We start from the raw sequence: 27,418 nt of genomic DNA, 5'->3' as shown, positions 1-27,418 counted from the left end.
GCACGTGATCCCCCCGCCAGAAGTCCTGATAGGCCGTCCCATTGTTACACTTGCCCCGTCGTCCCCACCACTTGAGACTCTGGGGTGGGGGCTGCTGCCTCCCTGAGCACCTCGGTCAGCCCTTCCCTTCCCTTCTATCCCCTCTTTTCCCCAGCTGGCTCTCCAGGTCTCCAGCTCAGCTGTCTGCCTCCCCCACCCCCACTGCCCATCTCCCCGTGCCTGCCTCTCGGTGTCTCCTTGTCCCTGCCCATCTCTGAGTCGGGAACCCTTCTGGCCTCACCATCTCCTCCCTGCAGTGAGTGAGGCGCACAGCCCAGCCTCTGGGTCCTGAACCACTGGAGCCAATAGTGGGTGAAAGGATAGAGTCAGGCAACGTGGCCTTCGGCCTCAGCATCATCCTTCCCTATTTTAGAAAAACCACTGCCCCTTCTTGGGCCTCAGTTTCCACTCTTGCGAAGTGGGATATGAGGCCCTCTCCTGCTGGCCTCTTGGAGTAATCTTGAGGCTCCAGCGTTTGAGTAATGGCTTTGTGATATTTGTGATGTATGTCAGGGAGACGTGGTTGTGATTTCTCTGGGGCTGGAGATTAAAGAGCCTGTATGGTGGGCTCTCTCCCTCCCTCATTCATTGGCAAGCATTTATTTAGCACTCGGTATGTGCAGAGGCCGCCCTAGGTGCTAGAGAAGCAGGAATGATCCCTCCCTCGTGGAGGTTATGTTCTAGGGGGCCAGACAGACAATACACAGGCAAATAGACAAGTAAAGTGACTGCACATTACAATGATCTGTGAAGGGAACAGTGTGGTTGTGATTGTGTTGAGACAGAAATTGCATTAGCTCAAGTGACCAGGGAAGGCCTCTGACAACTAAGACCCATCCTGTGAAGAAAAGCACATCTGGCAGAGGGAATAGCAAATGCAAAGGCCCTGAGGTAGAAGAGAGGCTGATCTGTTTGCAGAGCAGGAGGAAGCCCGTGTTGCTGGGACAGACAGGGGGAGGGGGAGGGTGGCATGAGATGGGGTCAGGTCAAGCAGGGCCCTATAAGCCTGGAGAGAATTTGGGTTTGGTGTGGCCTGGAAGGCGAAGCCACTGGAAGATTTTTAGGTAGAACTGTGGTAGCCTCTGATTTGCATGTGTAAAGACTCACTCTGGCTCCTCGTTGCTCCGGGAGATCTGTCATGGACCAGTGCATGGCTGGGCGTGAGATGATGGCGGTCTGGCTGGGCCAAGGCAGCGGAAGGGGGGGAGGGGGTGATAAGGACATTGCTCGCTGCATCTTGAGGTGGAATCTACACAGCAGGGGGATATGGGTAGTGGCGGGGGGCGGGGGGAAGGAAAGAGAGGGCAAGGATGATGGGTTCCTAGGTTTCTGGCTAAGACCATAATGTTCTAGATCTATGGTTCAGCGCCAGCGTCTCCAAATCCCGTCCTGTCCTCCCCAAAGGGCAAGATGTATTAGCTGGGGCCACTAGAGCCTGTGGGGGCCGAGGCCTCTGTGTCTTGTTCATTCGTTACTCTTCACCGCAGGGCACTCAAGGAACGTTTGTGAAATGACTGAATGGGAATCCCCAAGCCCTGCCTTCTCTTTGCCTCAGCCGACCCATCCGTAAAAGCAGCTACTAGTTTTGTATTATCCCCGGCTTCCAGCTCCTTCCCTGGGGATCCGGTCGCCCTAGAAGGCCCGTGCCCATTCTGGGCCAAGAATCGGGACCATCTGCGAGCAGGCCCTGCCTGGCTCCCCATGCCCCCTGTGCAGCCCGTAACCTCAAATGACCTGTGGGGCGGGTGCTGCATCAGGGAGGTTTCCATTTCGCCCAGATGCGCATGGCAGGCCCAGCCCTCCCTTAATGACACCTTGCCCGCCTGCCCTCTTGCTGGAGTAGGAGGGGAGGGGGCCTGGCCCAGCATAAGCTGTGATTTCTTTTTCCGTTGCGTCAGGCCTCAGGGTCCGGCCCGCCTGCCCGCTGCCGGGCTGGCACAGAGGGGCCCACTCTGACCCTCGCCTGCCCCAACTCCGGACATCATGTGCTCCCCATTTCGGGGATCCAGAAGCTTCCAGCCAGAGGGTGAGTTGGGGACGGGGGAACCTAGCCCTGGCTGGGGGAGACGTGCCCCTGCCCTGCCCACCCCTTGCTCGCTCTAGCCAGGGCCTGCCAGCTAGACCAGGTGGAGTCACGGTGGAGTCCGACGAGCTCGGCCCAGCCTGACCCTCCCCTGTGACCTGGCCCTCCCTGCCATGCCCTCCGCCAGGCTGGAGCCGGTGTAGGGCAGGAGGACAGCGCAGGGACACTGGAGTGACGACAGTGGCTCGGACTGGGGGAGGGCAGGGGAGAAGCGGCCCCACGGTGTTCATAGGCCTACGTGCCTTTGCCTGTGTTGGTCTGGGGCGTGTGTACATGTGCGTGTGTGTGATCACACACGTGTGTCCATGCACAGGAAGTGTGTCAGCCTTGGCGTGCGTCCTGACACCCCTCAGGAGGAAAATAGATGCCTCTGACTTGGCAGCAGGGGACAGGTGGCCCTTGTGGGGCCGTCTAGCGTGTCACGAAGGGGGCCCGTGAGGTGCAGAGGAGGCAGGTAAACTGGAACCCACCCCCTCAGTGATGACCCCAGAAGTGTGGACAGTGCGACTCCAGAGGAACTGGGGTTCTCTCTGCCTGGCCGACTCCCCTCTGTCCCCACCCAGGTCCTAGTTCCTAACCACGCTCAGCAGCACCCCTACCCCGGCCAGAAGCACGCAGATTGGCCTGGGGAGGCCAGAGAGACCCAGCTTATGCCCTGCCTCTGCGGTTACCTGGCTGTGAGACCTCGGGCAGGTGACCTCTGTTCTCTGGGCCTCAGCTTCCTCATCTGTAAAATGGGGTGACTGTTGTGACCCACCCCACCTCAGGGCGGCTGTGAGCACAAACAGGTGTTCTCCCAGCCGCACGGCAAGGTGTCCCTTTTGGACGTCCCTATCCCCTCCGCCCTCCTGACTGGGTCGAGGATTTGCTCACCCCGCCCCCACGTGGAAGGCCACCCAGCTGCACGCGGGAAAAGTGAATGCAGTCCTCCGGCCCCTCCAGTGGAAACTAATTTTTACACGACAAGAATAAATCCCGCAGGCAAATTGCAGTGCTGCCCTGACGCTCCGGGCTCGCGTGATTATGATGAGGTTGTCGGGACAGACAGTGGGAGGGAGAGGGCTGAGGACTGGCTTTGCCACTGTCCGGATCCTCCCAGGCGTGCCCGGGTCTCGCTGTGTCTGCAGAGGGAGAGGGGCCTCTGGTGCCAGCCCCACACTGGCCTGGGCCTCCCGCAGACTGGGGCATCTGTCTGCCCAGCCAGAGGCTGGCGCTCAGGGGTCATGGCTATGGCCTCAGCGCTATGGCTGGGGTCAGAGGGAGACGGGTGGGCGTGCTTTGGTCCCTCCTCCCTGGATGACAGCAGCCTCCTCGCCAGCCCCCCTGCTGCCTCTCCTAGCCTAACATCCCCTCCTCCCCACAGGGGCTGGAGCCAGCTTTTCCAAACACACATCAGGTCATGTCACCTCTCTGCTTAAAACCCTCTGAGACTTCCATCACTCAGAACAAAGCCCCAGTACCCCCAGGACCTGGCTGCTCTCCCCGAGCCGTCAGCCAGGCTGTGAGGGCTGAGACTGGGCAGCCTTTTTACTGCGGGATCCCAGTCCTGGCTTGGTTCTTGGGACCTAGTAGATGCTCAGTAAACACTCTAGAGTGGATGAACGAGCCTCGGGGTCCTTGTCTGGAAAACAGGGTGATATTAGTCCCTGACCCACAAGACTGAATGAGAATTAGAGACATGGTGCAGATCACGTGCCCAGCTCGTGGTCAACACTGTGAGTAAGTCGGGTTCGCGTTCCCCCCGAGGGAACACCCTTCTCTTACCTCTCCCCCCTGGGGGAGTACAGGGCTGGTTACTCACTCAGCAGGGAGGGGCTGAAATATTAGTCAGGGCCTCATCCACATGGGGTCAGGGCTTGTGTTAACTACACACGAGCCAGTGGAAGAGACCTGACCACAGGAGTTCGGCAAGGCTGTATCTTGATGTCTCGTGGGTAGAAGTGGAAACTGAGGCACAGAGAGCCAGATGGCTTGTCTGCAGGGCCTTGTTATGGGCGGAACCCAGAGCTCCCCTCCACCCCCGAGATGGGTTTGTCTTCACTTGCTCCAAATGAACACTTTGCGCTTGCTGGAAAACAGAACTGCTTAACGTAAGCAAATGCCAGTAATTAGCTGTGACAGTGGAAGGGTACATAAGGCCCTGGGCACGGAATCTGGGGAAGTCACGTACGAGCGGAAGAGTTCTATGTTGGGAATAATGACCAACTCAGGCAGAATCTGAGCCATGTGGAGGGTTTGTCCGTTCACTGATTTAGACACGCGTTCCTCTTTTTTATTCAACAAGCCATACACTAAGTGCCTCCTTGTGCCTCAGTCCCTGTGCATCGGCCCAGGATACAAGATGAACAAGACTGCAATGAACAAAGTTGAGTTTTGGATAAGTTATCAGAAGTGAGCTTCCTAGTGGCCAAAGCAATGAGGGAAACCTGAGCAATGATAAGCCCCACGGTAGCCACACGATTCCAAACTGTTAATTGCTCAGGAGAAGCCTAGGTTTTCCTGGCAAAATGAATATTTTAGGTGCCCACGTCCACTGTGATCTGTCGCTGATTTGGCAGCGGCACCTTGGACTTGTGTGTGTAACAATTGACCGGCACAGATAATACCTTCAAACTAAACATGCCTGCTAAGGACCCGTTTTTCTTCATTCTCCTTCAGTCAAGCTTTTGCTTGTGTTATCCCATGCACACACCTTTCCTTCCGTCTCTACCTGCATCTGGAAGGGTCAGGTTGGTGACACCGCCTCGGGGTAGGGTGGGAGAGCGGATGTCTGTGCCCTCTCTGACCCCCACCTCTCTCCCCGCCCAGACTGCCAGGAGCTGCTGCCAGCACCGACAACCCCTATGGCCTACATCCCTGGTGGGGGCGCCCCGGCAGCGGGGGCGGCCCCCGTGGGCTCCCAGTATTGTGTGTGCAAGGTGGAACTGTCAGTGAGTGGCCAGAACCTGCTGGACCGGGATGTCACCTCCAAGTCTGACCCCTTCTGTGTCCTCTTTACAGAGAACGATGGCAGGTGGATTGAGGTGAGGCCCCTCCACGTGTGCCCTGGCTGGGTGGAGGGTGGCTAGGCTGCCGGGGAGGGGTTCCCACTGGATCCTGGGACCTCCAGGTTAGACAGACCCTTGGAGGTCATTGGAGGGTGGGCCAGGGGTTACTTAGAAGATTGTCGCTTTTAAAATTGGATTTTAGGGGCACCCGGGTAGCTCAGTCAAGTGTCTGACTCTTGCTTTTGGCTCAGGTCATGATCTCACAGTTCATGAGATTGAGTCTTGCATTAGGCTCTGTGCTGACAGTGCAGAGCCTGCTTGGGATTCTCTCTTTCTCCCTCCCTCTCTGTCCCTCTCCTGCTTGCATTCTCTCTTTCTCTCTCTCTCAAAATAAATAAACATTTTTAAAAATTGTACTTATATTATTATTTCAAATAATTGTATTTGTAAGTTATTATAATTCATAGATTTAGATTTATAATTGTATTGTTTCATATCATAATATTTTATTAAGTTTATCTATGTATTTTGAGAGAGAGAGAGAGAGCATGCACGCAAGCAGAGGAGGGGCAGAGAGAGAGGGAGAGAGAAAATCCCAAGCTGACTCCATACTGTCTGCACAGAGCCCTATGTGGGGCTCAAACTCATGAACCAGGAGATCATGACTTGAGCTAAAGTCTGACAATCAACCGACTGAGTCACCCAGGTGTACCCCCCCATATCATAATATTTTAAATTACTGTAATATATAGTTAAAATATATTTTAGGGTTTTACAAAATGCTTCCATTTTTAAAACAACCTTCCACATTTATTTTTTGTTAAGTTTATTTATTTATTTTGAGATAGAGAGTACACTTGTATGAGTGGGGTGGGGGGCAGAGAGAGAGAGAGGGAGAGAGAGATCCCAAGCAGGCTCCACACCGTCAGTGCAGAGCCCGACATGGGGCTCAAACTCAAGAACTATGCGATCATGACCTGAGCTGACATCAAGAGTCAGACACTTAACCGACTGAGCCACCCAGGCGCCCCCCCCCCCCATGTTTATTCCTAAATGAGCATATAGTCAGTGAGAAGCAAACAGAGAAATGGGGAACTCAGTCTTTGGTCCCAGAGCTGGGCCAAGACCTAGGTCTGTCACTCCCTGCTGTGTGGCCTTGGGCAAGTGGCTGTCCCTCTCTGAGCCTGTCTCCTCATCTGTGAAATGAGGATATTTTCCCTCCCGCCTACCTTGCAGAGACCCAGACCTGGGGCTGTGGATGGTGCTGAGGACTTCTGAACTGGAAAACTTTGGCCTGTGGGCTGATGAGAGATGCAGCCTGAGGAAGGATATTGAGAAATGCAAACTGTTAGCACTTTCAAGTTTTAAAAGAGGCTTTGTTTTTATTTCAAAACGGGTCTCTGTTCATTGTAGTAAATTTAGAAAATACATACAGCCCTAAAGAAAGTAATCAGCAAAGGTGGGAAACCTGTGTGTCAGAGAGAGAGAGAGAGAGAGACCCACTGTTAACCGTTTGGTGTCCGGCCTTTGAGATAGTTTTATGCATGTAAAATTTCCAAAATACGTATCTATTTTTAATAATTATCCAGCTGAGCCACAGCGGGCAGCCCAATGAACGTACTGTGGTTTACAAAGAGTTTCCACAGATGTTGGCTCCTTCTCATGATGCCAAGGAACTGGTGCTGAGATTGTTGACCCATTTCACAGAGGGAAAACGGGCCCAGAGTGGGTAGGGGCCCCTCTGTGTCACCCAGTGCGTTGGTGATACAGCCAGAAGCGGGAGGTGGAACATGAGGTCAGCCGAGGACTAAAGCCAGCACGTCTGGAGCACCCTGGTTCCCTCTGCCGGGTCTCTGGGACCTCCGCCTACCCCTCAGGGAATGGTGTAATCCCCACCGCACCACACCCCCACTCGTGGCATCCACCCCCCACCCCTGACAATCTGTCTCTCACCCAGGCTGGCCACCCTGGCTAAAAATAGCCCAGGGCCAAGACTTCTTCCATCCCTGCTTCTCCAGCCCTCGGAAATGGACTGGGTGGGAGGAAAAATCAACATAGCCCAGGCCCCAAAATAGACTATCGCCCAGAGTCCGTGGTTTGGGGCCTCAGTGTAGAGGCCAGGAGGCAGTGTTCTTGTCCCAGCCCCACCGCTGACCCACAGTACAAGGCCCTGTCTTTACCCAGGCCTTGGTTTCCACAGTGGGGGGGAGGGGGGGATTTGGTCTGTACAGTTCCCAGTTTGGACATTCCAGGAATCTGTACAACGTACCAACATTGCCCCCACCTGCCCCTAAGTCCCCCTCCCTCTTTCTGTTCCCTCCCTCAGCTTCCATGTGAAATGTGGTTTGAAAACAGGGTTCTTCCAAGATAAAAAGGCTGAAAAGCACTGATAGTCAAATCCCTTCGTTGCACAGAACTGGAAACAGAGGCTCTGATGGCGAAAGGGACTTACTGTCTGCCACTTACCTAGGCAGAGACATGGCTCAAGCTCTTCCCCTGGCACCTGGTGTGGAGCCAGAGTCGAAGAGTTAAGACTGTCCGTGCTAGAGCCAGACCTGGGTTCAAATGTTGACACTGCCCGTCTGGCTGTTCAATCATAGGTAAGTCCCTTAACCTCTCTGTGCATCAGTGTCCTCATCTGTGAGCCGGGAGTAATAACTACCTCAGCCACCCAGGTAACTGGCCACGAGGGCCTGCCAGAGTAGGTGTTCAGCAAGTTTGAATGACTTCGGGCAGCCCGAGAAGGGTTGAACCAGCTGCCTGACTCAGGCTCCTGCTTCCCCGCCCCTTTCTAGTACGACAGGACAGAAACTGCCGTCAACAACCTCAATCCCGCGTTCTCCAAGAAGTTCGTCCTCGACTACCACTTTGAGGAGGTGCAGAAGCTCAAGTTCGCCCTGTTTGACCAGGACAAGTCCAGCATACAACTCGATGAGCATGATTTCCTGGGCCAGTTCTCCTGCAGCCTGGGCACGGTGAGCCGGGCCCCTCCCGGTGGGCGAGGGCAAGGGAGTCCTCACGTTGGGCATCACCCTGCTCCCAAGGACAGGGCGGTCCCTTGGAGAGGGCCTCTGCTGCCACCTGCTTTCCCTGGCCCCATTTTCCTGGCTGGCTTTCGAGGTAGCATCACAAATGCGGATAGGCTTGGGGGGCAGCAGGCACGAAAGGGGGTAAGCAGCCTGGTGGTTTGGGGCCAGGCTGAAGAGTTTTCGGTGGAAAACACTGAGCACGGTGCCTGCGAGCTGTTGCCACACAGGACTGGGGACCCCACGTGGCCAGAACCGATTGTCAGAAGTGATCAGATGCAGTCTTGACTTCCTGGCTTAGGAGCACCTGACCAGCAACCACGGCACCCACGGGCATCCTTCTCCATGGCTGGCTTACCGTGTAACCTCGGGCAACTTCCTTTCTCTCTCTGGGCCACACTTTCCCATCCAATTCAGTCCTTGGTGAGGTTATCGAGGCTGGAGATCGCAGGGTTAGGAGTTCCAGCCCTTTTTGCTGTGTGCCCTTGGGCAAGCCCCCACCCCCTTCTGGGCCTCAGTCTCCCCCCATTTCACTTGGGGCCTGCTGACGACTGCTTAGTCTATGGTGATGATGGAGGAACAGTGCACATTAAAAATGGCCTGGGCCTTCCAGGAGATGGGATGGAAAAAACGCAAGGGCCCACCGTTGTGTGAGAAGCAGGGTGTGTCCCTGGGATTCTGCCTGGAGTCCTCGCCCTCAAAGGGTAACTGAGGAGAGAGCTGGAGGGTGAGCTGGTGGCACCTGCCAGCAGCAGGACTGCCCATAGCCTGGAGAGGGGGCAGGGCGGGCAGCAGGTTGCCAGGGCCCCGTGAGAGATGTGGCCACAGCATGGAGGCCTCTGGACTAGAGCTGAAGCCATGGGAGCGTCAGGTCTGCCAAACCACCGCTCGGCCTTGCTCTCCTCCTGGTCGTCTGGTGCCTTTTGGCGCCCCCCGTGGCTGTACCCACAGCCCAGGGTTGCGCGCGGGGTGATGAAGGCCACCGTGCTCCGAGCAGGTAGGGAAGGGCGAGGGCAGGAGTGGACTGGGGAGGAAAACCAGCACGTGCGCACGGCAGCACAAAGAAACACTGGCATCCCCCCCCCCCCAAGAAACCGAGGACCAGGGTGGCCCAGGAAGAGTGTGGGGATGGGGTACAGAGATGGCGGAGGGGCAACTTTACAACGTGTTCTGCTCTTCCTCTCTCTATTGTGTTGATCGCCAACCGAGCGCTGTGTGCATGTCCTCTCTCTTCAGAGCGTGAAAATACATAGGATTTGCTCTTCTCCGTCAGGATCACACCCTGAGGAGGGTGGGGTCTGTAGGTGGCTTTGGGGGAGGCAGTGAGGGGGCTTGACTCCCTGCAGGGGCCTCCAGAATGTGAGCCTGGTAAGAGCCTTTGCCTGGGGGCAACCGGGTCAGTGGGAGTGGACTGCAGGGATTGCGCCCCAGCTGTGGGACATCCAGCGAGTGTCTTAACCCCTCTGGGCGTCTGTCTCCTCAGCTGCGCCCTGGAGTCAGCGATGGTTGCTGGTTGCGTGGGGAGGTGTAGCCAGCGACCCGCCAGCGCCAGCGCGGAGCCGAAGCCGCGTGCATGCGCGTGCTGTGAGTGGTGACTGCTGAGCATTTTTCCTCCCCACCAACCCTCAGGAGCGCCACTCTCCTCTCTCCTTCCCCACCCCAGATCGTCTCCAGCAAGAAGATCACTCGGCCTCTGCTGCTGATGAATGACAAGCCTGCAGGGAAGGGCCTGATTACGGTACCAGCCCCCTCCCTGCTCTCCGCACCCCTCTGCCTTTGCTCGCTGCCCTCCCCCATCAATGGGCTGCTTCCCTGCCAGATAATCACCAGCTTTGTTTGGAGTAAAAAGGCCCAACTTACAACTTAGCAACAGGTCTCTTAGCAACGGGCTCCTGGCTCCACATATGATGCGTTGGGGGCCGCCAAGCTGGGAGTCGGGGGCTTGCTAGAGGCCCCTGTGGCCTCCTACTCCCAGGGCAGGGGCGTTCCTACTCATTCCTGGAGTCCACCCTAGCCCTCCCAGCTGGCCCTCCCCTCCTGGCCTGCCCTAGGGGGTCTTTGAGGAGCGCCTGACCCGTGGAGCTCTGTTTGCGGCTGCAATGCGCAACGGTTCCAACCGCGCGATGCGCAATAGTTCCAGCCATGGGATGTGCAATGATTCTGGTGATGCGCAATGAGTCCAGCCTTACACAGGCCCTCTGCTCGGAACAGTCCTGGGTCCTCAAGGTCTCCTAGAAGGCTGGGAAACCTGTTTTACAGATGAGGGACCTGGAGCCCAGAGAGGAAGTGCCCTGGGGAGGTGAGGCTCAGTGAGATTCTCTCCCTTCAGAGACTGCGTGAGGCCAGAGGAACTGGCCAGCTAGAGGGAGGAGGGCCAAACCTATATGTGCTCATATATAGTCACCCCCCCTGCTCTGGAGCCTCCCTGGCTCCCCACTGCCCGTGGCGCTTTGCATTCAAGGCTGTGAGGGACCCCACCTTGCTTTCCTGCCTCAGCCGTGTTTTACGCCTTCGTGTGCATACTCTGGCTTCAAGGCAAACTGAATTCTTAGTATACCACACATATCACAGACCATTATCCACGGTTCCTGCCGCCTTGAATGTCTCCTCCCAACCTCTTGGGGTTCACAACCTCCTTATCTAAATACCTTCACCAGCCAGCTCCCCTCTACCTGGAAACCAGCCCGGCTGGTGTAACTGTTACCCCTAGCACTTCCACTGTGCCACTCCAAACCTCAGTTCCTAACTCTGTGAAATGGGGGCAGTAATAGGACCTATCCTGCAAGGTGGTTGAGCAAGTCTCTGCTGGAGGAGAGGAAAGGGAGCCTGGCATCCAGCCTGGCTTCCGTGTAGTTCTGGAAGGTCAAGTATCTTGTAGGTAAGGCTGTCCTACAGGTGTGGGGGGAGAGGAAGCCCTAGCCAAGAGAGGACCCAGCTCACCTGTGTTGCTGTTGGCCCAAGGGCGTTCCCTGCTACCCTGTGAGGAAGCGGAGACAAAGAGAGGCCTAGAGAGGGCAAAGGTAGCCCCAAGGTCACTCAGCTGGTCCATCACTGGCTGGGTTGGGGCCATAGGGTCATGGCCAATGGTGAAGGTGTGGAAGACAGATGACAGCATGAGCTGACAAGACAGCAGAGGGAGCTCAGGTGACTCCTGGACCTCAGTTTCCCTAGCTGCACGGTTAGGTTGCTAGAATCCCCCAATGCCGTGGCATTTTGAGGTCTGCAGTGGGGCATGAGGGGGCCTGTCAAGCTGCTCCCTGGCCCAGAACCTCTCCCTAAGGCTCAAGACCTCCCCTCATGTCTGGTAACCGCTTCACATGGCCTCCTCTCTTGAGCCACACGGAGTCACTTCTGGTTCCTCATATTCAGATGGGTTACCCCATTTTCCAGAAGATGGCAATGGAGGTTTTGGAAAACCTCCATTGAAAAGACAAGGGGCATGACCAGGGTGGCCCGGTACTCCCCCTCCTCCTTTTTCCCCTTCCCAGCCCTGGAGAACTGACTCCTGAGCACCCGTGCTCCCTCTGCCTGGCAGGGCGCCAGGGGGAGCCAGAGGGACAGGTCCCACCCCTCACATTCCTGTGGCTTTACAGATTGCTGCCCAGGAGCTGTCAGACAACCAGGTCATCACGCTGAGTCTGGCGGGCAGGAAGCTGGACAAAAAGGTAAGACAGGCGAGGAGGGGTTTCTCCATCAGGGAGCAGTATCCCTCCCCCAGCCCAGGGGTGTGCGGCCTAACCCTGGTGCTTCTGGCTATCACCTTTATCACCCCGCATCCAGGAACAAGTCCGTAGCTTAGGACCAAGTTAGAACCTCTTTACCACTGAGGTGGTGAGTTTCCCGTTATTTAGAGGTATTCAAGACGTAACTGGAAGCCCACTGCTCAGTATAAATTGCTAGGATCCTTATAGTAACATACAGGGCCCCGCCCCCGTCACAGCCCCCGACCCCCACCCCAGACCTCACCCTTTCTACTCTCCCCACCTTCATTCTGCCTCAGCCAAATCAGCCTCATCATTGTTCCAGGATTACATCAGGCACTCTCCTCAGGCCTCAAAGGCCTCAGGACCTTTGCCCTTGGTATTCCCTCTGCCTGGGAAGTTCTTTTCCCTGAATGTTCCCTGACACATTTTTTTTTTTTTTTTTTAACTTAAATAAATGGATTCCCAGAGGACATCATCTCCCTTCTGTGATGGGCTGGGATAGTTTCAGTTTTTCAGATGCCCACTAAAATAAATTAAAATCACATCCTCCCATTGGCATCGCCCTGCACTGGAAACAATCGCCCTTTGGAAGTCCCGGCCGGTCTACGTTGTAGCTCCTGCGGACTCCAGGTCTCAGGGTCTCTGAACACAGGCTTTGGTAACACCAGGATGGTGGGGGAGCTGGTTGGCCCCAGGCCACTGGCTCTGCCCACTGCTCCCGCACCTGAGCCTGGGTTGGGGGCAGCGGCTGGGCCACCCCACCTCTCATCTGAATCCGCCAGAGTCGTGCCTCCCTCACCCACATCCTCCTGCCTCCTCCAGGACCTCTTTGGAAAGTCAGACCCATTTCTTGAGTTTTATAAACCGGGAGATGATGGCAAGTGGATGCTGGTTCACAGGACTGAGGTGGGTGCATGGGATTCTGGGGGTCTCTAAGCCAGTGGGTCTCTAGTCTGGCCACCCCCAGTGTCTCAGGATGGGGCTGTGTGGTCGCAGCCATGCAGGGAGCAGGAAAGGCCACAACCGTGCCCAAAGGATTTGTTCCCTCCCCGCCACAGAGATCCTCACTTCCATCCCCAGAAGCATGGTCGTGGGTCTCCCCACCCCCATCCCCATCGGGTCCCACCCCAGAGCACTGCTGCCCTGGGCCTGAGTTCACCCTTGGCCCTCACGTCCTGCAGGTGATCAAGTACACGCTGGACCCTGTGTGGAAACCATTCACTGTGCCATTGGTGTCCCTGTGTGATGGGGACATGGAGAAGCTCATCCAGGTGAGGGGACGCTGGGAGCCCTGCACTCCACCCTGCCAGCTCCAGCCTCCCAGTCTATCTGAGGCTTTCTGGGGATGCCTTGGCAAAGCTCTTTTCTTTTCTTTTCTTTTCTTTTCTTTTCTTTTCTTTTCTTTTCTTTTCTTTTCTTTTTTCTTTTCTTTTCTTTTCTTTTTCTTCCTTCCTTCCTTTCTCCCTCCCTTTCTTTCTTTCTTTCTTTCTTTCTTTCTTTCTTTCTTTCTTTCTTTCTTTCTTGTTTCTTTCTTAACTTAGGATTTTTTTAAGTTTATTTATTTATTTTTGAGAGAGAGAGAGAGCACAAGCAGGGGAAGGTCAGAGAGAGAGGGGGAGAGAGAGAATCCCAAGCAGGCTGTGCACTGTCAGTGTGGGCTCAATCCCACAAGATCATGACCTGAGCTGAAATCAAGAGATGGATGTTTAACTGACTGAGCCCCCCAGGGGCCCCCAAAGCTCTTTCTTATCAAGGTAGAAAGGAGAACCTATATAGGGGGAGAGACAGGGGACCTGGGCTCTCATCTCGGGTCTGCCTGACCTTCTGAGCCATCTGGGCAAGGCTCCCGTCTCTGTGAGCCCTTCTCTAAAACAGGAACAGAATGGCTGTCTGGTTCTTCCCAGAGGGCTGTGTTGCTGCCAGCTGGGATAACAACTGTGAAAACACCTTGAAGGTGACCAAGTGTTGTCCCTGTGGTGTTTTGAGGTGGACAACTGATGAGGACAATGAATACTGGTCTCTAAAAACCCTCAGGGGCCATGTCTGAGAGATGGGGGAGAGGAAGCCAGCAAGGCGAGGGCGGGGATTCTGAAACACAGTACTAGGAAACCTAGTTCTGGGTCTACTACTGCCACTGCGAGACTTTGGGCAAGTGCTTCTCTCTTGAAGCCTCAGTTTACCCGTCGGTGGCATGGGTATGATGATTCCTGCCTTCCTCCTAGGAGTGGTGGCTAGATTAGAGAGCATGGAAAACTGGGATTTTTTTGTACCTGTGTCAGGGAAAGTTAAGAGTCTAGGGAGGGCCTCAGGCCACGGCCTGTGAAGACAGGTAGATCACAGCCCCAGACAGATGAGGAGCGGAGAGAGACAGGTGTGTAAGGAGTTAAGCTTCCTGCTCCAGAGTGTATAGCCTCCATTGCTGGGGTGCCCCTTTTGCCGGCAATCATGGAAGGCTTCCTGCAGGAGACAGTCCAGGAGCTAACAGTGTCATCCCAGGCCAGCGAGGCAGATGCTGGAGGGTTTGGGGAAGCATAAGCAAAAGGAAGACATGGGGTTTGCTAAGGCAGCTGAGAGGGCTGGAGAGCACGTCCTTGGGGGCTGCTCTGAGGTGACCTCGCTGGACCCATCCCAGGTCATGTGCTACGACTATGACAACGACGGAGGCCATGACTTCATCGGCGAGTTCCAGACCTCAGTGTCGCAGATGTGTGAGGCTCGTGATGGTGTCCCGGTGAGATGGGCCCGTGTGTGTGTGACCCTGAAACCTCAGCGGGGGCTGGGCGAGGGGCACAGGCTTGGGCAGACTAGGGCTCAGATCCCACCTCTCTGGCTGTAGGACCTTAAATCAAGAAGGACTTCTTAAGCAAAATATCCAGTTCCTCTGAGCCTCAGTTTCCCCATCTGTCTAATGGGGCAGAGGAAGAGAGTGGGAATTCAATGAGATGATACAGGTAAAGTGCCCAGCATGTGGGGAGCACTCAAGAGTTATCCATTTAACTCCCCCCAAGAAGCTGGGCCCTGGGGGGTGGTTCTGGGCATACACATAGTTCTGGACATGACATAGATGAGTCATCTGGGGTGGGGAGCAATGCAGATCCTCCTACCTTGGGCAGGCACAGCTTGGTGTGAGCCTGAAGTGTCAGGAACCTTTTCTGGGAGTGGGCATCCAGGAAGGCTTCCTGGAAGGGGCACTGTGGAGGGGATCCTGCGGCCCAGGGGAGGGTCAGTCGCCATGGAAGGGCTGAGCTGAGCTTTTCTTTCTCTTCCCATGTTGCCCAGCTGGAGTTCGAGTGCATCAACCCCAAGAAGCAAAGGAAGAAAAAGAACTATAAGAACTCGGGCATCATTATCTTGCGTTCCTGCAAGGTGAGCCAACAGGGGTGGGCACGGGGCAGGGGCCTGGTTTGGGGTCACACAGGGAGGTATCACCGCAGAAGGTATAGACAGAGCATTGGGGATGGAGCCAGAAAGGCCTGGATTCAAATCCTGGTTCTGCCACATCCTGGCTCTGCGATCTTCTGAGCTTAATCTCTCTGGGCCTCAGTCTCCTCATCTGTAGAATGGGGATGTTAACTAGGTAAAGCATGTGAAGGGTGGTCTCAGCTCACATTCCTGTGATATAAGGAGGTCCGAGAGGGCATGAGATGACCTTCCAGGGCCTCTGCTAGTTGGAAGGTCACTGGGAGGTTGCTTCCCATGCTGGTGGCTTTCCCACTGCGTGTTCGGCATCCCAGGGGCAGAGGGACATCGGGTGGGGGTCTACTAACATCATCGAGGGCTCTGGTAACTGTGACTCCCGTGGTAGAGCTGGATCCTCTGAGGCCCAGAAGGGGAGTGAGGTTCACACCAGCAGTGGTCAGGGCTGTCCCTGGATGTCTGGTAGCCAAGCGTCTGCTGGAATGAGGGCGGATGTTAAGAAAGACAGCCTGGGCTGGGGCAGCGAGAGCCCTGGTCGGTGGGCCTGAAGGTCCCGAGTGAGTCCTGGCACCCTCTCCATGCCAGCTGGCTGACCCCAGACCCCAGGCTTCTATGTCCCGGTCTGGAGTCCACGCTGTCACAGGCTGGGGTTTCCACGACTGTTCAGTGAGGTCACAACGCGGAAGTGCTCTGTGAAAGCTGATCCGTCAGGTTACAGCATCGTGATTTTGGGTCCTTGTGCCTGACGCCTCTGTCCCTCAGATTCCCCTTCATGATTTTTGGCACCTGCCTTACTTACTCCTTTTTGTAATCAGCCCTTCTTCTCCCATTCTTCGATTTTTTGTTTCTTTGGCTGGTTTTTGTTTTTTTACTTAAATACATTTATTTTGAAAGGAACCCTCCTCTGACTCCACCAAAATTAGAAGGCCAGCATCCTTTGCCAAAAGGAGCAAAGACCATCAAAACCAACACAGTGTTTTAGCAGCTTTATTAATTTATAGCAGAAGGCCTTGAGCTGGAGGCCTGGTCTCTCTCCGTTCGGAGCGGAGCTTGGTCAGGGCTAAAGAGGGCTTAAGGACTGAACAGCAACAAATTGAGACTTTCTCTGCCGTGTAATTGGTAGGTATAACTGACACTGGGCCCTTGGGCCCTGCCTGGAATCATCGTGCGCGCACGCGCGCACGTGTGTGTGTGTGTGTGTGTGTGTGCGTGTCTCAGTCTCACCCACTGGAACTGTTGCTCTGAGTGTTGTTATAGAGACTGGAGTTTGGTTATAATGAGACCGGGTCTTCTCTTGGCCTCCTTGACTCTACTAAGGTTTCAGGGCACAGAGCAATCAGCTCTCCAAAGGTCATTCTTGGGTATTGTGACTAGGTAGAGGGCCAGGCCTCAGGTGCAGAGCAGGGGCCCAGTGACTCCCCTGGTCCCTTCCAGATAAACCGGGACTACTCCTTCCTGGACTACATCCTGGGAGGCTGCCAGCTCATGTTCACGGTAAGTCTCTCCCCCCCAACCCCACCCCACCCAACCCCAGTGAGGATCCTCCCTAAGGGCTTGGGTCACCACTGTAGCAGGAGGGACGTGGGGTAAACTTCGGGAATGACTTCTCCAGGGCAAAGGGTGGGTCTGGCCCAGAGGAGAGGGCATAGGTGATTGGGCCTGAGTCAGGGTGTAGCTAGAGATCAGGGCATGGTTGCCCAGCCCTCCGAGGATTGCTGGTTACACCTCTTCAGCAGGAAAAGAAGCTCTTCAATGGTCAGAAGGCCTTCCTGTCTCCTCTGCTGCCCCTCCTGTTTGCTCATTCGGTTCCATGCACACAGGACCCCACTGTTCCTCCAAGATGCCACGCTCCTTTCTGTTCTAGGGCTTTGCACATGCTGTTTCCTTTTTCTGAAACGCTCCTCTGGAACCTTCTCATGGCTGCTGCCCTACCACCCTTCAGGCCATGGCATAGAGGTCACCTCCTCAGGGAAGCCTCCCCTGATGCTTCCTGCTTCCTTCTTGTCTCTTCTCCTATTTTGATTTTCAGGACACTTGCCACTCTGAAATTATATAAGTATTTTTTCTCTTGTCCCTGTTTGTCCCACTCTGCAGACTGTGAGTACCTTTAGTGCAGGGACTTTGTTTTGTTTCTGTACGAACCTCAGCAAATCACTCAGTGCCTGGCACACAGTAGGTATTTAGTAAATGAACTGTGCCTCTGCCTGTGGCCTGGAGTGTAGGCCCCACAGACTTGTCCTGTCCATCTGGTCTTATGCTCCTCACCCAAAGGGGACCTTGGGGCCCAGGGGTCCTGCTGGGGTCCCATGCTCTTGCCCACCTCCCTGCCTTGCCTCACTGTTCACCACCACCTCTAGATTCCATGGGGCAGGAGGTCATCTGCATGAGTATATGGGGTCATGGGATTGGCCTTGTTGATCTCTGACCCCACTGGTCACCACTACCCTCTCATTCCAATAGGCTGGGCTCTCCTGTTCCTCCTGTGCGTGTGTGTGTGTGTGTGTGTGTGTGTGTGTTCATTCAACAAATGGATACTGAGCACCTCCTCTATGCCAAACCCATCCCACGATGACCAAGTTCTAAGGTGGCCATCTTTCTCCCTGGATCCCTCTCCTAATCCCCCCTTGCCAGGCAGGCTTGCCCACTCATCTGCTAGCCCTCCGGGGGCTGGGCTGCAGTTCCCTGCAGGCTGAGAGAGCAGATATCAGCCCCAGCTCCTGTGGAGCATCTTCCCTGGTGCTCTGTGCCTAGTCCCGGACCTGGCTTCAGGGGCACGTATCTTGCCTACAGTGAGCACTGACTCTGGGCAGATGGGCAGTGCCATACCGGGCAGCCCTAGGTCCCGGGGCCTCTTGGTGGAGGTGGCTTGGGGAGGGGAGAGGGTGTCTGGGAAGGCTTCCACGGGGCAGCAGATCCAAACTGGGCCTGAATGATGGAGGAGAATTAGGGAGAAAAGATGGCCTGGCTCTTTAGGTAGAGGGAACCTCATGAATAAAGGCCTGGAAATGGAAACAGATGAGTGTGTGGGTAGTGACAGTGAGGGGGAGAAAGGAATTTGGGACTATGAGTTGGCTTTGTGTCACATCTGGGCAATAGACTTTATGCTTGAGCAATAGGGAGCCAAATGGCACTAGAACCAAATGGCACTGGAACCAAAGGAGTGACAGTCAGTTTCCAGGTGTCAGACCATCTTACGGAAGGGTGGGTTGGCACAGGGAGATGAGTGGGCTTCCCATGTCCCATCAGGCTCATTGTTCCCTGGGGATGGGATAGGGAGCTAGGGTCTGTGACCACCCTGAGTGGCCTTTTTTTTTTTTTTTTTTTTTTTTTTTTTTTACCCCCACGCTACAGGTTGGGATAGACTTCACAGCCTCCAATGGGAATCCCCTGGACCCTTCCTCTTTGCACTATATCAACCCCATGGGCACCAACGAATATCTGTCAGCCATCTGGGCTGTTGGGCAGATCATTCAGGACTATGACAGGTAAACTTGGGGAGGGACCATGAAGGTCAGCTCCAGCTTCATCCAACCAGGAAGCTCAGCTTATCAAACTGGAAGGGACCCAAAGATCATCAAACCTAGGAATGGCCAACACATGACGTGCCTTATTGCCCCTTCCCACACCTGCGGCAGACTTCGCTAGTCAATTGCTGACCTCTTACCTACGGAGCCCAGATCCACGCTGGAATCCTTCTCCATATGGTACCGCAAGTAGCCAGTAAGAAAAGGAATCAAGATGGAAAATGAAACGTGTTTGCTATTGTTGCAACTTTCCCTTTTAGAGCTGGAGAAATGTAGGCTTGAGAAGGGGGGTAGAGAATGTATCCGAAGTCACACAGAGCAGGGGGACTGGCACCTAATGGCCTAATAGTCTCACTCCTGCTGGGAACTTGGAAGGAGCAGCCAGCATGTGTGGGCCCTCTTCCCGTGGCCATGCTTCCTGGAGATCTTTGGTTAAGGAGGGGGGGCAGTGGAAAGTCAGTGAAGGAAAGCTGTGTAGGGGGTGTGGCCTTGGAGGATCAGAAGCCACTTGAAGGTTATGGCATCATTGCCACAGGTGGTGCTTGTTAGGTCCTCCAGGCCAGAGGGCAGAATGACTAGGAAGCCAAAACATGGGGAACAGGGAAGGAAGGTGCAGGTGCCAGAGATTTGGCAGGAACAACAGCAGGCTCAGGAATCCTGTGTGCACTTGGCCTCCTTGAGAGAGACAGCCTTACTACCAGTGTCTGGTTCCCAGGTCCGGGGTGGGGGGTGGGGGGCCACCCACCCTGGCCACATTAAGAGAGGTATAGCCCACAGGGCAAGGGAGGTGAAAGTCCCCATCTGCATGGTTGGGCAGAGGAGCCTGCTGTTGCTGCTCTGGAGTCCCTTGTATCCAGCTGCCCACTCAGTCCCTTCACTGAGGCTCCTCATGGGCATTCGGACTTAGCAAAGAAGGACCCAGTAAGCTCTGGGCACCTGCCCCAGCCCCTACCCCTCTCACCCTCTTCCCCATCTCCGTGAGAGGCACTACCACTCACCCAAAACCCTTCACTTTTTCCTTCCCTTACCTCCTCCAGTGTTCTTTCAGCAAATCCTTTCCAAACCTAGTTGAATCTGGCCCCTTCTCCCACCCCTACTGCTACCAGCCTGTTCAAGCCAGCATCCCTTCCCGTTCAGACCACTTCAGTAGGCTCCTCACTGGTCTCCCTGCTTCTGTCCTAGTACCTGGCGGTTTGTCCTTCACACAACAGCCAGGGGATTCCTCAATATGTAAGTTGAGTGAATGAACAGGTGAGACATGATCCCTGCCCTCAGGGAGTTCCCACGCAGGGAGGAAGACAGGGAACGAATCACTGGAGTTCCGAGAGAGCACCAAAGAGAGGCATTCTCAGGCCTCAGGGAAACCCACAGAGAGAAGGGGCCATTTGAATTGGGCCTTAGTGGATGAGTAGGAGTTTGCCACAGGGAACAGGCTGGGGGAAAAAGGAGGTATAACATGATTGAAATTGGAGCGTGAGGTTGCCCTGTGTGTTTGGGACACAGCTAGTGGCCAGTGGCCAAGGCTGGGCCAGTGGGGTATGAGGGAGGGCAGCTGGAAGGAGATGAGAGTAGGTCCTAGGGCTGGATGATGAAGGGCCTTGACACTAAGCCAGGGTTCTCATTTAGGAGAATTTTTCCCAGACAGAAATGGGAGGTTGAGAGACAGGCAGTATATTTCTGTAACGACTGTGGTTTAGCGGATGCCTGAGGTCCCAGTTTGAGAAGGACCTAAAAGCTGCATCCAGGCCCACCGGTTAGAAGTGCTGTGATTGATTAGCCATGTCTGCCACAGGTGTGGATAGGGTCAAGCCTCACATTCCCCAGGTACTTAGAGGTGGGTGTGAGCTCAGTAGATCATTCACACAGAGCCCGTTCTAGAGGTGGTGAGCTTTTTCCTTCTGTCCTTGGAGGTGTGCAAGGCAGAGTGGGCCCAGCCCTGGGCGAGGGCTGGGAGGGGTGGGTGGGGGCAGTGAGGCCTCTGACCTGATGTCTTACAGTAGTTTTCTTCTCCTGTCTCTGATTAGTGATAAGATGTTTCCGGCTCTGGGCTTCGGGGCCCAGTTACCCCCAGACTGGAAGGTGAGTGGAGCTGGACTGTTTCCTTTTGGTCGAGATGGGGTTTGTGTGTCTGGCCTTTCTGGAATCTGGAAGTTGCTGGAGGCCCGCCCAGCTGCCCTGTGTTCTCTGCATTTACCCCAAACTCACACTCTTTCCTCAGCCTGAACCTCACGTAGGCGCTGGAGGCTATAATGAGCAGGACAGTTATGGTCTCTGACCCCTGGTATTCAGGTCAGGTTAGGAAGACAAGTAGGAGGCCAGATCTGGCAAACAAAAATCCAGGATACCCAGTAAGTTTGAATTTTCGATAAACACATTTTTAAAGTATAGGTATGTCCTAAATATTGCCTGAGCCATACTTATCCTGAAACGTTATCCATTGTTTATCTGGAATTCAAATTGAACGGGGCATCCTATATACTTCTGGAAGCCCCCAGGACTGGAAGGTCTCTCAGTGCTGAGATGGGGCAGCATGGGCCCGGGAGGAGCCTAGAGGAGGGCCCCAGCCTGGCCTGGGGGTAGCAGGGAAGGCTTCCTGGAGAGGCATGGTCTAAGTCAAGAAGGAGTTTGCAGAGTGATTGGGGTTGGTGATGGGGCAGAGAGAGTGTTCAGAGCAGAGAGAACCAGCTTTGCAAAGTCTGGGAGGCAGGGGGGACAGGGCGAGTTGGAGGAACTGAAAGAAGGTGGCCATGATGGCCTCTCTGTGGAGGGTGGAGAGAGACATGGCTAGCAGGGTGGGGGGCCGGCCACTCAGGGCCTCAAATGCTAATTAAACAGCAATGGGCAGCCACTGGAGGGTCCATGTAGAACGTTACAATCCAGTTGGCATTTTGAAGACTTTTTAAAATGTCTTTTATTTATTTTGAGAGAGAGAAAGCGTGCATGCAGGCTCGAGCGAGTGGGGGAGGGGCAGAGAGAGAGAGAGAGAGAGAGAGAGAGAGAATCCCAAACAGGCCGTGTGCTGTCAGCACAGCACCCAGTGTGGGGCTCCATCCCACGAACGGTGAGATCACGACCTGAGCCAGAATCAAGAGTTAGACACCCAGGTACCCCTTTTTAAAGATTTTTTTTTAACGTTTTTTATTTATTTTGAGAGAGAGAGAGAGAGAGAGAGAGAGAGAGAGCAGTTGGCATTTTGAAGGCCCGCTCTGGCTGCTGAGTGGGGACTGGCTAGGGTGAGAGTGGGCCAGATGGAGGGATGAAGAGAAGGAGTGCTGTCCATTCTCCAGGTGAAAGAACAGAGGCTCAGGTGATTTGCCCAAGGCCATGTTCCCAACAGGGAGCCTGGATTCCAGCTGGGCAAATGGAGGCTTCCATTTGTTCTCAGGATCTGCTGCCTCTCCATAAGTGAGAAGCCTGGGGCTGTTGCGGGCACAGAGGGCTCCTAACCTGCACGTGCGTCTCAGCTAGTGCCCCCTCTTGTTGCCCTGCTGTGACCCACGCTGCTTCCAGTGAGCACTGCCCTCCCACACTCTCTAGGGAGGACCATCTTCACCTAGGATTTTAGGGAGCGGCTCTGTGGCCTCCTGGCCACCGTTCGGTGTGGGGGTGCAGGGGGCAGGATCCTGCAGAACCAAAGCTGGGCCTCTGGGCAGACAGTGATGCCACTGGGGGCAGGGCAGGCTGGTGCGGCCAGGCCCAGCAAGAGCCCGTTGCTAGGACACCAGCCAGCTTTGAAAGAACTCTGGCTGAATGAGACGTTTTCTCGCTCAAAAGCCTCCTTGGAAATGTCACAGGGCAGCTCTGGAGAGGCTCAGGCTTGGCCAGGCTGGAGGGCCCGGCGGCGCCAGGAGGGATGTGGGAGCCAGGATGGGCAAGGGCACATGCCAGGCCTGGCCCTTCCAGCCCCTTCCCTCCCTCTCATTCTAGCTGGCCTTGCTCCAGCCTCTTGAACCTTCTTTCATTGCTCCCCACCTCAGGGCCTTTGCGCCTGGCCTTCCCCTGGCCTGTTGCTCCTGTTCACCTCTTTCCCACCTTAGAGGCCAAGAGATCTTTCCCTCTGGGAGGTCTTCCCCGAGGAAGCTCATGCGGGGCCCTCCTCTCGTCCAGTGAGAGGCAGTGTCCTCACAGAACTTTATGGTTGCCTCTGTATGTGTGGGTTGGCCTGTTTGTTGCCTCCCTCCAGGGTTTCACGGTCCGGGAGGGCCCCTGCTTTCCTCCTTTCTGTGTCCCAGCTCCCGGCACACATGAGGAGTGCAGAACTTGTTTGTTGACAGTGAATCGGTGGCCTAGCAGCCTGAGCAGACAGAAGTGTTGGTTCTCTGAGGGTGAGAAGCTCGAAGGAACGTGCACTTGGGACCTTCGATCCTCCCTGGGGCTGGGCCAGCTGCGCCCCAAGCAGACCCCTACCCTGGATGGTGGCCGAGGGACTCAGGAAGCATTTTCCTGAGGAGATGACATGAAGGCTTGGACGTTCAAAATGAGCCAGAGTCGGTCAGATGAAGAGAGGGATGAGGCGGGAAGGAGGGCACGCAAAGATCTGCGGTGGGGAAGTGCACAGTCCATGACTCTCCCCACTGTAAGGATGGGGTAACTGAGGCTCAGAGAGGACAGTCCCTCTGGGGTCCCTTCAGCTCCCTCCCCCATGCCCTGCCCCCGCCAGGGCCACAGGGAGCAGCATCTTAAGTAACTCACTGACTTCGGGCCAGGCTTGGTGAACAGAACCACTGATTGTCACAAGGCAGCAGGGAGTCCCAGGACAAAGACCTGTGGCCAACAGGCCCCCAGGGGCCCCTAATCTGGCTTATGGCCTCCAGGAAACTTGTCCTGTTTACAGGCATTTCTTAGGCAAACCAGGGCAGCAAGCATAGGAGGGGGCTGGGCTGCTGAGCGCTTGTCTCCCAGATCTGATCCCAGCTCTGCTGTGGCTCATTCGTGTCACCTGGGCATGCCCTGACCCATTCTGAACCTCAGTCTTTTGACCTGTAAAATGGAGCTGCTGGTCTAGGTGACCTGAGGGACCTCTGGGCTGGATGAGTGACCTCCACAGCCCCATCCACTTGGACCACCAAGCCCTCCTGCAAAGAAAGGGGGGAAGCAGTGAAGAATCAAGAGTCTGGGTGGCCGAGAAAGCAGAATATTACTCCATTCCTATCAGGAGGGGGCTTTCCCCCTTGGTCTCTAAAATCTCCTAAAATCTGATTTTGTAGGAAGTCCTTGGCCCACGGAGGCCTGTTTCCTTGGCAACCATTTTCCTCTCTCAACCCCTCGGTACAAGCCCCCCTCTTAATCTCTGTAGAGGCTCATGAAGTTGCCATGGCAATGAGGACCTCCAGCCCCCACAGCTGGAGCCCAGATTGGGGTCAGGATGAAGAGGGCCCCAGGGTAGGGAGAGGACCCAAGACGGTCATTAGGGGACTGGCTCCGTGCCAGCCTTTAGGGCTGAGGGAGCAAAGAACAGAAAAGCTGTTGCCCAGAACAGGGAAGTGTCTACTCAGGCCACCCAGTCACCCATAGGGCCCACCTGGGGTGAACTCCTCGTGCTGAGTCTCACCCCTCTTGGCCCAGGAGGGCTCACAAGGCCAGGACTCCAACTCCCACTCGACGCATGAGAGGCTCAGGTCTTAGGCCTGTTCTGCTGTGTGGCCTTGGCACCTGGCTTCCCCTTTCTGGGCCTCTGTTCACTTGTGAAATGGGTACATTGGACTTGGTGGGGGCCTTCTAACATGCGCGTTGTATAGAGCTAATTATCTTGGAGCTAATGAGTCGTCTGGGAGTGTGTGTGCCCAGACTAAAGCTCTCACCTGGCAGATATGCCCCTAGACCTTTTCATCTTCCTAATTTAAAACTGGTGGAAGAGTGTTAAAAGGCAGAGGAGGGTCGGTAAAGTATCCTCCGGACTGAGAAGTCACTTTAAGAGGGAAAAACGAAGCAAGCCACTCCCTACCGTTTCCACAACTTAATTCAGGATAACTTACTGATGGGCCAGCAGAACCTTCAGCCGCAGCTTTTACAGAGCAAGGGGCATGGTGGTGAGGTCACAGGGTAGTTATCTAAAGTGGGCCCTCTGTGTGCGCGCCTTCTCTACTGGTTAGCTAACGTAGGGCCTTCGTGCACCACTTTATAAAGATCAGAAGAAGCCCTCCTGCATTCCCATGTGGGCGTACATTAACCTCCTTGGGGCCTAGAACACGTAGCCCCGAGGGAGGTCATTGTGCAGACACAAACAAGATGGGGTCCTTGTCCGCACGCCTACCGAGAGGAACGCCTTCTGAGGTTAGTGGGTTCAGGAGGCAGCCTAACCTTGGTTCTAGTCCCAACCTTGTCCTTCGGTAAATGTGAGAGCCTGGGAACTTTCTAGAACATGCTGTGTCTGTTTCATCTTCTGAAAATGGGGTAATTGCAGGCCTTTCCCCATTGGGTCATTGCCAGGAGTGAGGGGATGCCTGCAAAACTCTGAACGTGGGTTGTGGCATGCAGTAGGGAAGGGGGCCGTGTGGGGATTTTGTGAGAGGGCAGCAGGACAGAGAGTGGGGAGGGCCCCATTAGAGGCCCGGGTTCTGCAGCCCCCGCAGCCCCGAATGGGGTCTAGTTATTGTTCCTCTGTGTTCCTGGATCGGGAGTGTGCAGAATAACCCACAGGGCTGGGGGCTGGGTCTGGAGGCAGAGAAATGGGACCGGACCCCAGGGGAACTGTGATAGCTGTCCCTGCCCCCTCCCCCCCCCCCCCCCCCCCCCCCCCCCCCCCGTTCCTCTGGTCCCATTATGCTTCCTCATCCCCAGTCCAGCTCTGAGCAGGCTGTCCGCTAATCCCGTTTGGCTCCCTGGCATAACACAGGCTCCTTTGTTAGCACTCGTGTTGTTAAGTCGGGGGAAAGCCCTCAGGGCCCTACAAAGTGGACTGTCAGTGATGGCGTGTGACAGAGGCTCAGTTCAAAGGCTCCTGGAGCCCACCTGGATGCCTTCAGAAGCCTCTCTGTCCCACTCAGGAACTATCTTGGTGGGGTGAGGAGACACAGCAGCCTGACCCCCCCCCCCCCCCCGCCACCGGCCAACAGAGATGGGGGTGATGTGGTGCCCATTACAAAGTGAAGGCAGTCAGACCTCTCTGTGTGGCTCAGCCCCAGCACCGGAAGGTGGAAGCAGATGTAGGGGGGTGTCAATAGCCTTGACCTGGGGTGGGGATGGGGCTTGAAGAGCCAGGTACCCACAGAGGGAGACTTGGCCCAGCAGTGGGTGGGGCTTGGAGCCAGGAGGCTGCCGGCTCAACATTTTCTCTGCACTTCAGGTCTCCCATGAGTTTGCCATCAACTTCAACCCTACCAACCCCTTCTGCTCGGGTGAGTGCTAAGCCCACCTGCGTCTGCGCTGGGCAAAGGGAGGGGCAGAGTATAGGTTTTGTCTTTTTCTCCCTTCCCCTCCCCCTCATGCTTGCTCATAATGACAGATGGGGAAGAGCTGGAGGTTGGAGTCAGGTGGTCCTGGATTCAAGGCCAGCTGCTGCCCTTTCCTGGCTGTGTGACCTTGGAGAGATCACTGCACCTCTCTGGGCCTCTGCCTCCTCACCTGCCCCAGGGAGTATGATACCTGCTTAGCTCACCTCACTGGGTGGTCAGGTGAGAATTAAGGGACGCGTTGACAGGAAGCCCTGTGTAGAACAGGACGAGGTGAGGGCGGCAAATTATATACCTGCCTCTCGCCTCCCACCTGCCCTTGCTGGGAGAACCCAGCCCTAACCCCACCCTGCTCCCCCTGCCTTCCACAAAGAGCCTTGGCACCCAAGGACTGAGGGTTGCCAGAGGGGAGGGGGAGAGAAAGGGGCAGGCAGTGAGTGTGGTGCCTGTGTTCACCCCTGCCCCCTTGACCTAAGAGAATTTCTGAGCCTCCAGAATCATTTGAGAAACTATTGGAGGAGGAAGGGGGCCCCAGGTGGGTATGGAAGAGGGTGGTCCCTGCCATCATGAGACCTTCCAGCCTAGGATCTGGCTTGGGTATAGCATCTGCCTTCCCTGGGGGTTCCCAAAGCTGGGCCCAGTTTGTACTTGGAAGGGAAAGGTGTCAAGTCACCAACTTGCAAACGATGCTGTGACTCAGAAGCCATGGGCATGTATCTGTTGGCTAAAAATGTAGCCCTCTGCTCTTCCTGGGCTCTGCCTCGTTTAGAGCAGGTCTCTAGAGACTTTGTCCAAAATTGGGTTGGTCAACCTCCTCCCCAGACAAAGGCCTCCTGGACAGGACCACCGGGCAGTGGGATATTCTTAGGGGCTGTGCAAGCATCTCAGTTCCCCACGGCAATCCTCAGCCAAAGCCATAGCATGTCCAGAATGGACCTCAAGACTTGGGCTGCCAAGTTCCTTCTCTGGGAAGAGCCTGCTGGGTCCCCTCTTGTCAACTGCCCAAGAGTGAAGATTATCAGTCCCATTGACAGACAAGGACATGAGCTCAGAAAGATTAAACAACTTGCCTCAGCTAAGAAGGGGCCAAGGCAGGATTTGAACTTAGGTCCGCCTGACTCCATATTCAGGACTCTTTGCTTTATACTTGGCCCTGCCCTCTGGGAGCTTCCAGTCTCATGGGACCTACACTGGCCACCATAGGGGCATTTAGGGTGAGCATGAAATAGAGGTAGGGTCTGCAAATG

The 27,418-nt window shown here is 55.3% G+C and overlaps 2 protein-coding genes across 4 annotated transcripts in view; both read left to right on the top strand.

Moving 5' to 3' along the window:
• Positions 1-27,418, top strand: part of NLRC5 (NLR family CARD domain containing 5) — a 227,302-nt gene that overhangs the window by 106,389 nt on the left and 93,495 nt on the right. The window lies entirely within an intron of this gene.
• CPNE2 (copine 2) overlaps positions 1-27,418 on the top strand; it is a 47,658-nt gene that overhangs the window by 11,223 nt on the left and 9,017 nt on the right. For 2 of the 3 annotated variants that reach the window (XR_015244782.1, XM_086689371.1), the window contains exons 2-12: positions 7,905-8,084; positions 9,799-9,873; positions 11,729-11,800; positions 12,662-12,745; positions 13,021-13,110; positions 14,472-14,570; positions 15,119-15,205; positions 16,691-16,750; positions 18,608-18,741; positions 20,805-20,859; positions 26,066-26,117. Coding sequence is in view for 2 of the 3 variants with exons in the window: in XM_086689371.1 (XP_086545497.1) it covers positions 7,905-8,084; positions 9,799-9,873; positions 11,729-11,800; positions 12,662-12,745; positions 13,021-13,110; positions 14,472-14,570; positions 15,119-15,205; positions 16,691-16,750; positions 18,608-18,741; positions 20,805-20,859; positions 26,066-26,117 (988 nt within the window). In the remaining variant the exon portion in view is untranslated. Of the gene's footprint in view, positions 1-4,930; positions 5,146-7,904; positions 8,085-9,798; positions 9,874-11,728; positions 11,801-12,661; positions 12,746-13,020; positions 13,111-14,471; positions 14,571-15,118; positions 15,206-16,690; positions 16,751-18,607; positions 18,742-20,804; positions 20,860-26,065; positions 26,118-27,418 lie in introns of all 3 variants that reach the window. The other variant, XM_086689373.1, reaches the window with a different exon arrangement.

The sequence above is a fragment of the Puma concolor genome, chromosome E2 (assembly GCF_028749965.1).
Source record: "Puma concolor isolate L17-30 chromosome E2, mPumCon1.1.hap2, whole genome shotgun sequence".
Lineage (NCBI taxonomy): Eukaryota > Metazoa > Chordata > Mammalia > Carnivora > Felidae > Puma > Puma concolor.
Note: the sequence above shows the minus strand (reverse complement) of the source record. Positions and strands in the feature narration are given on the sequence as shown.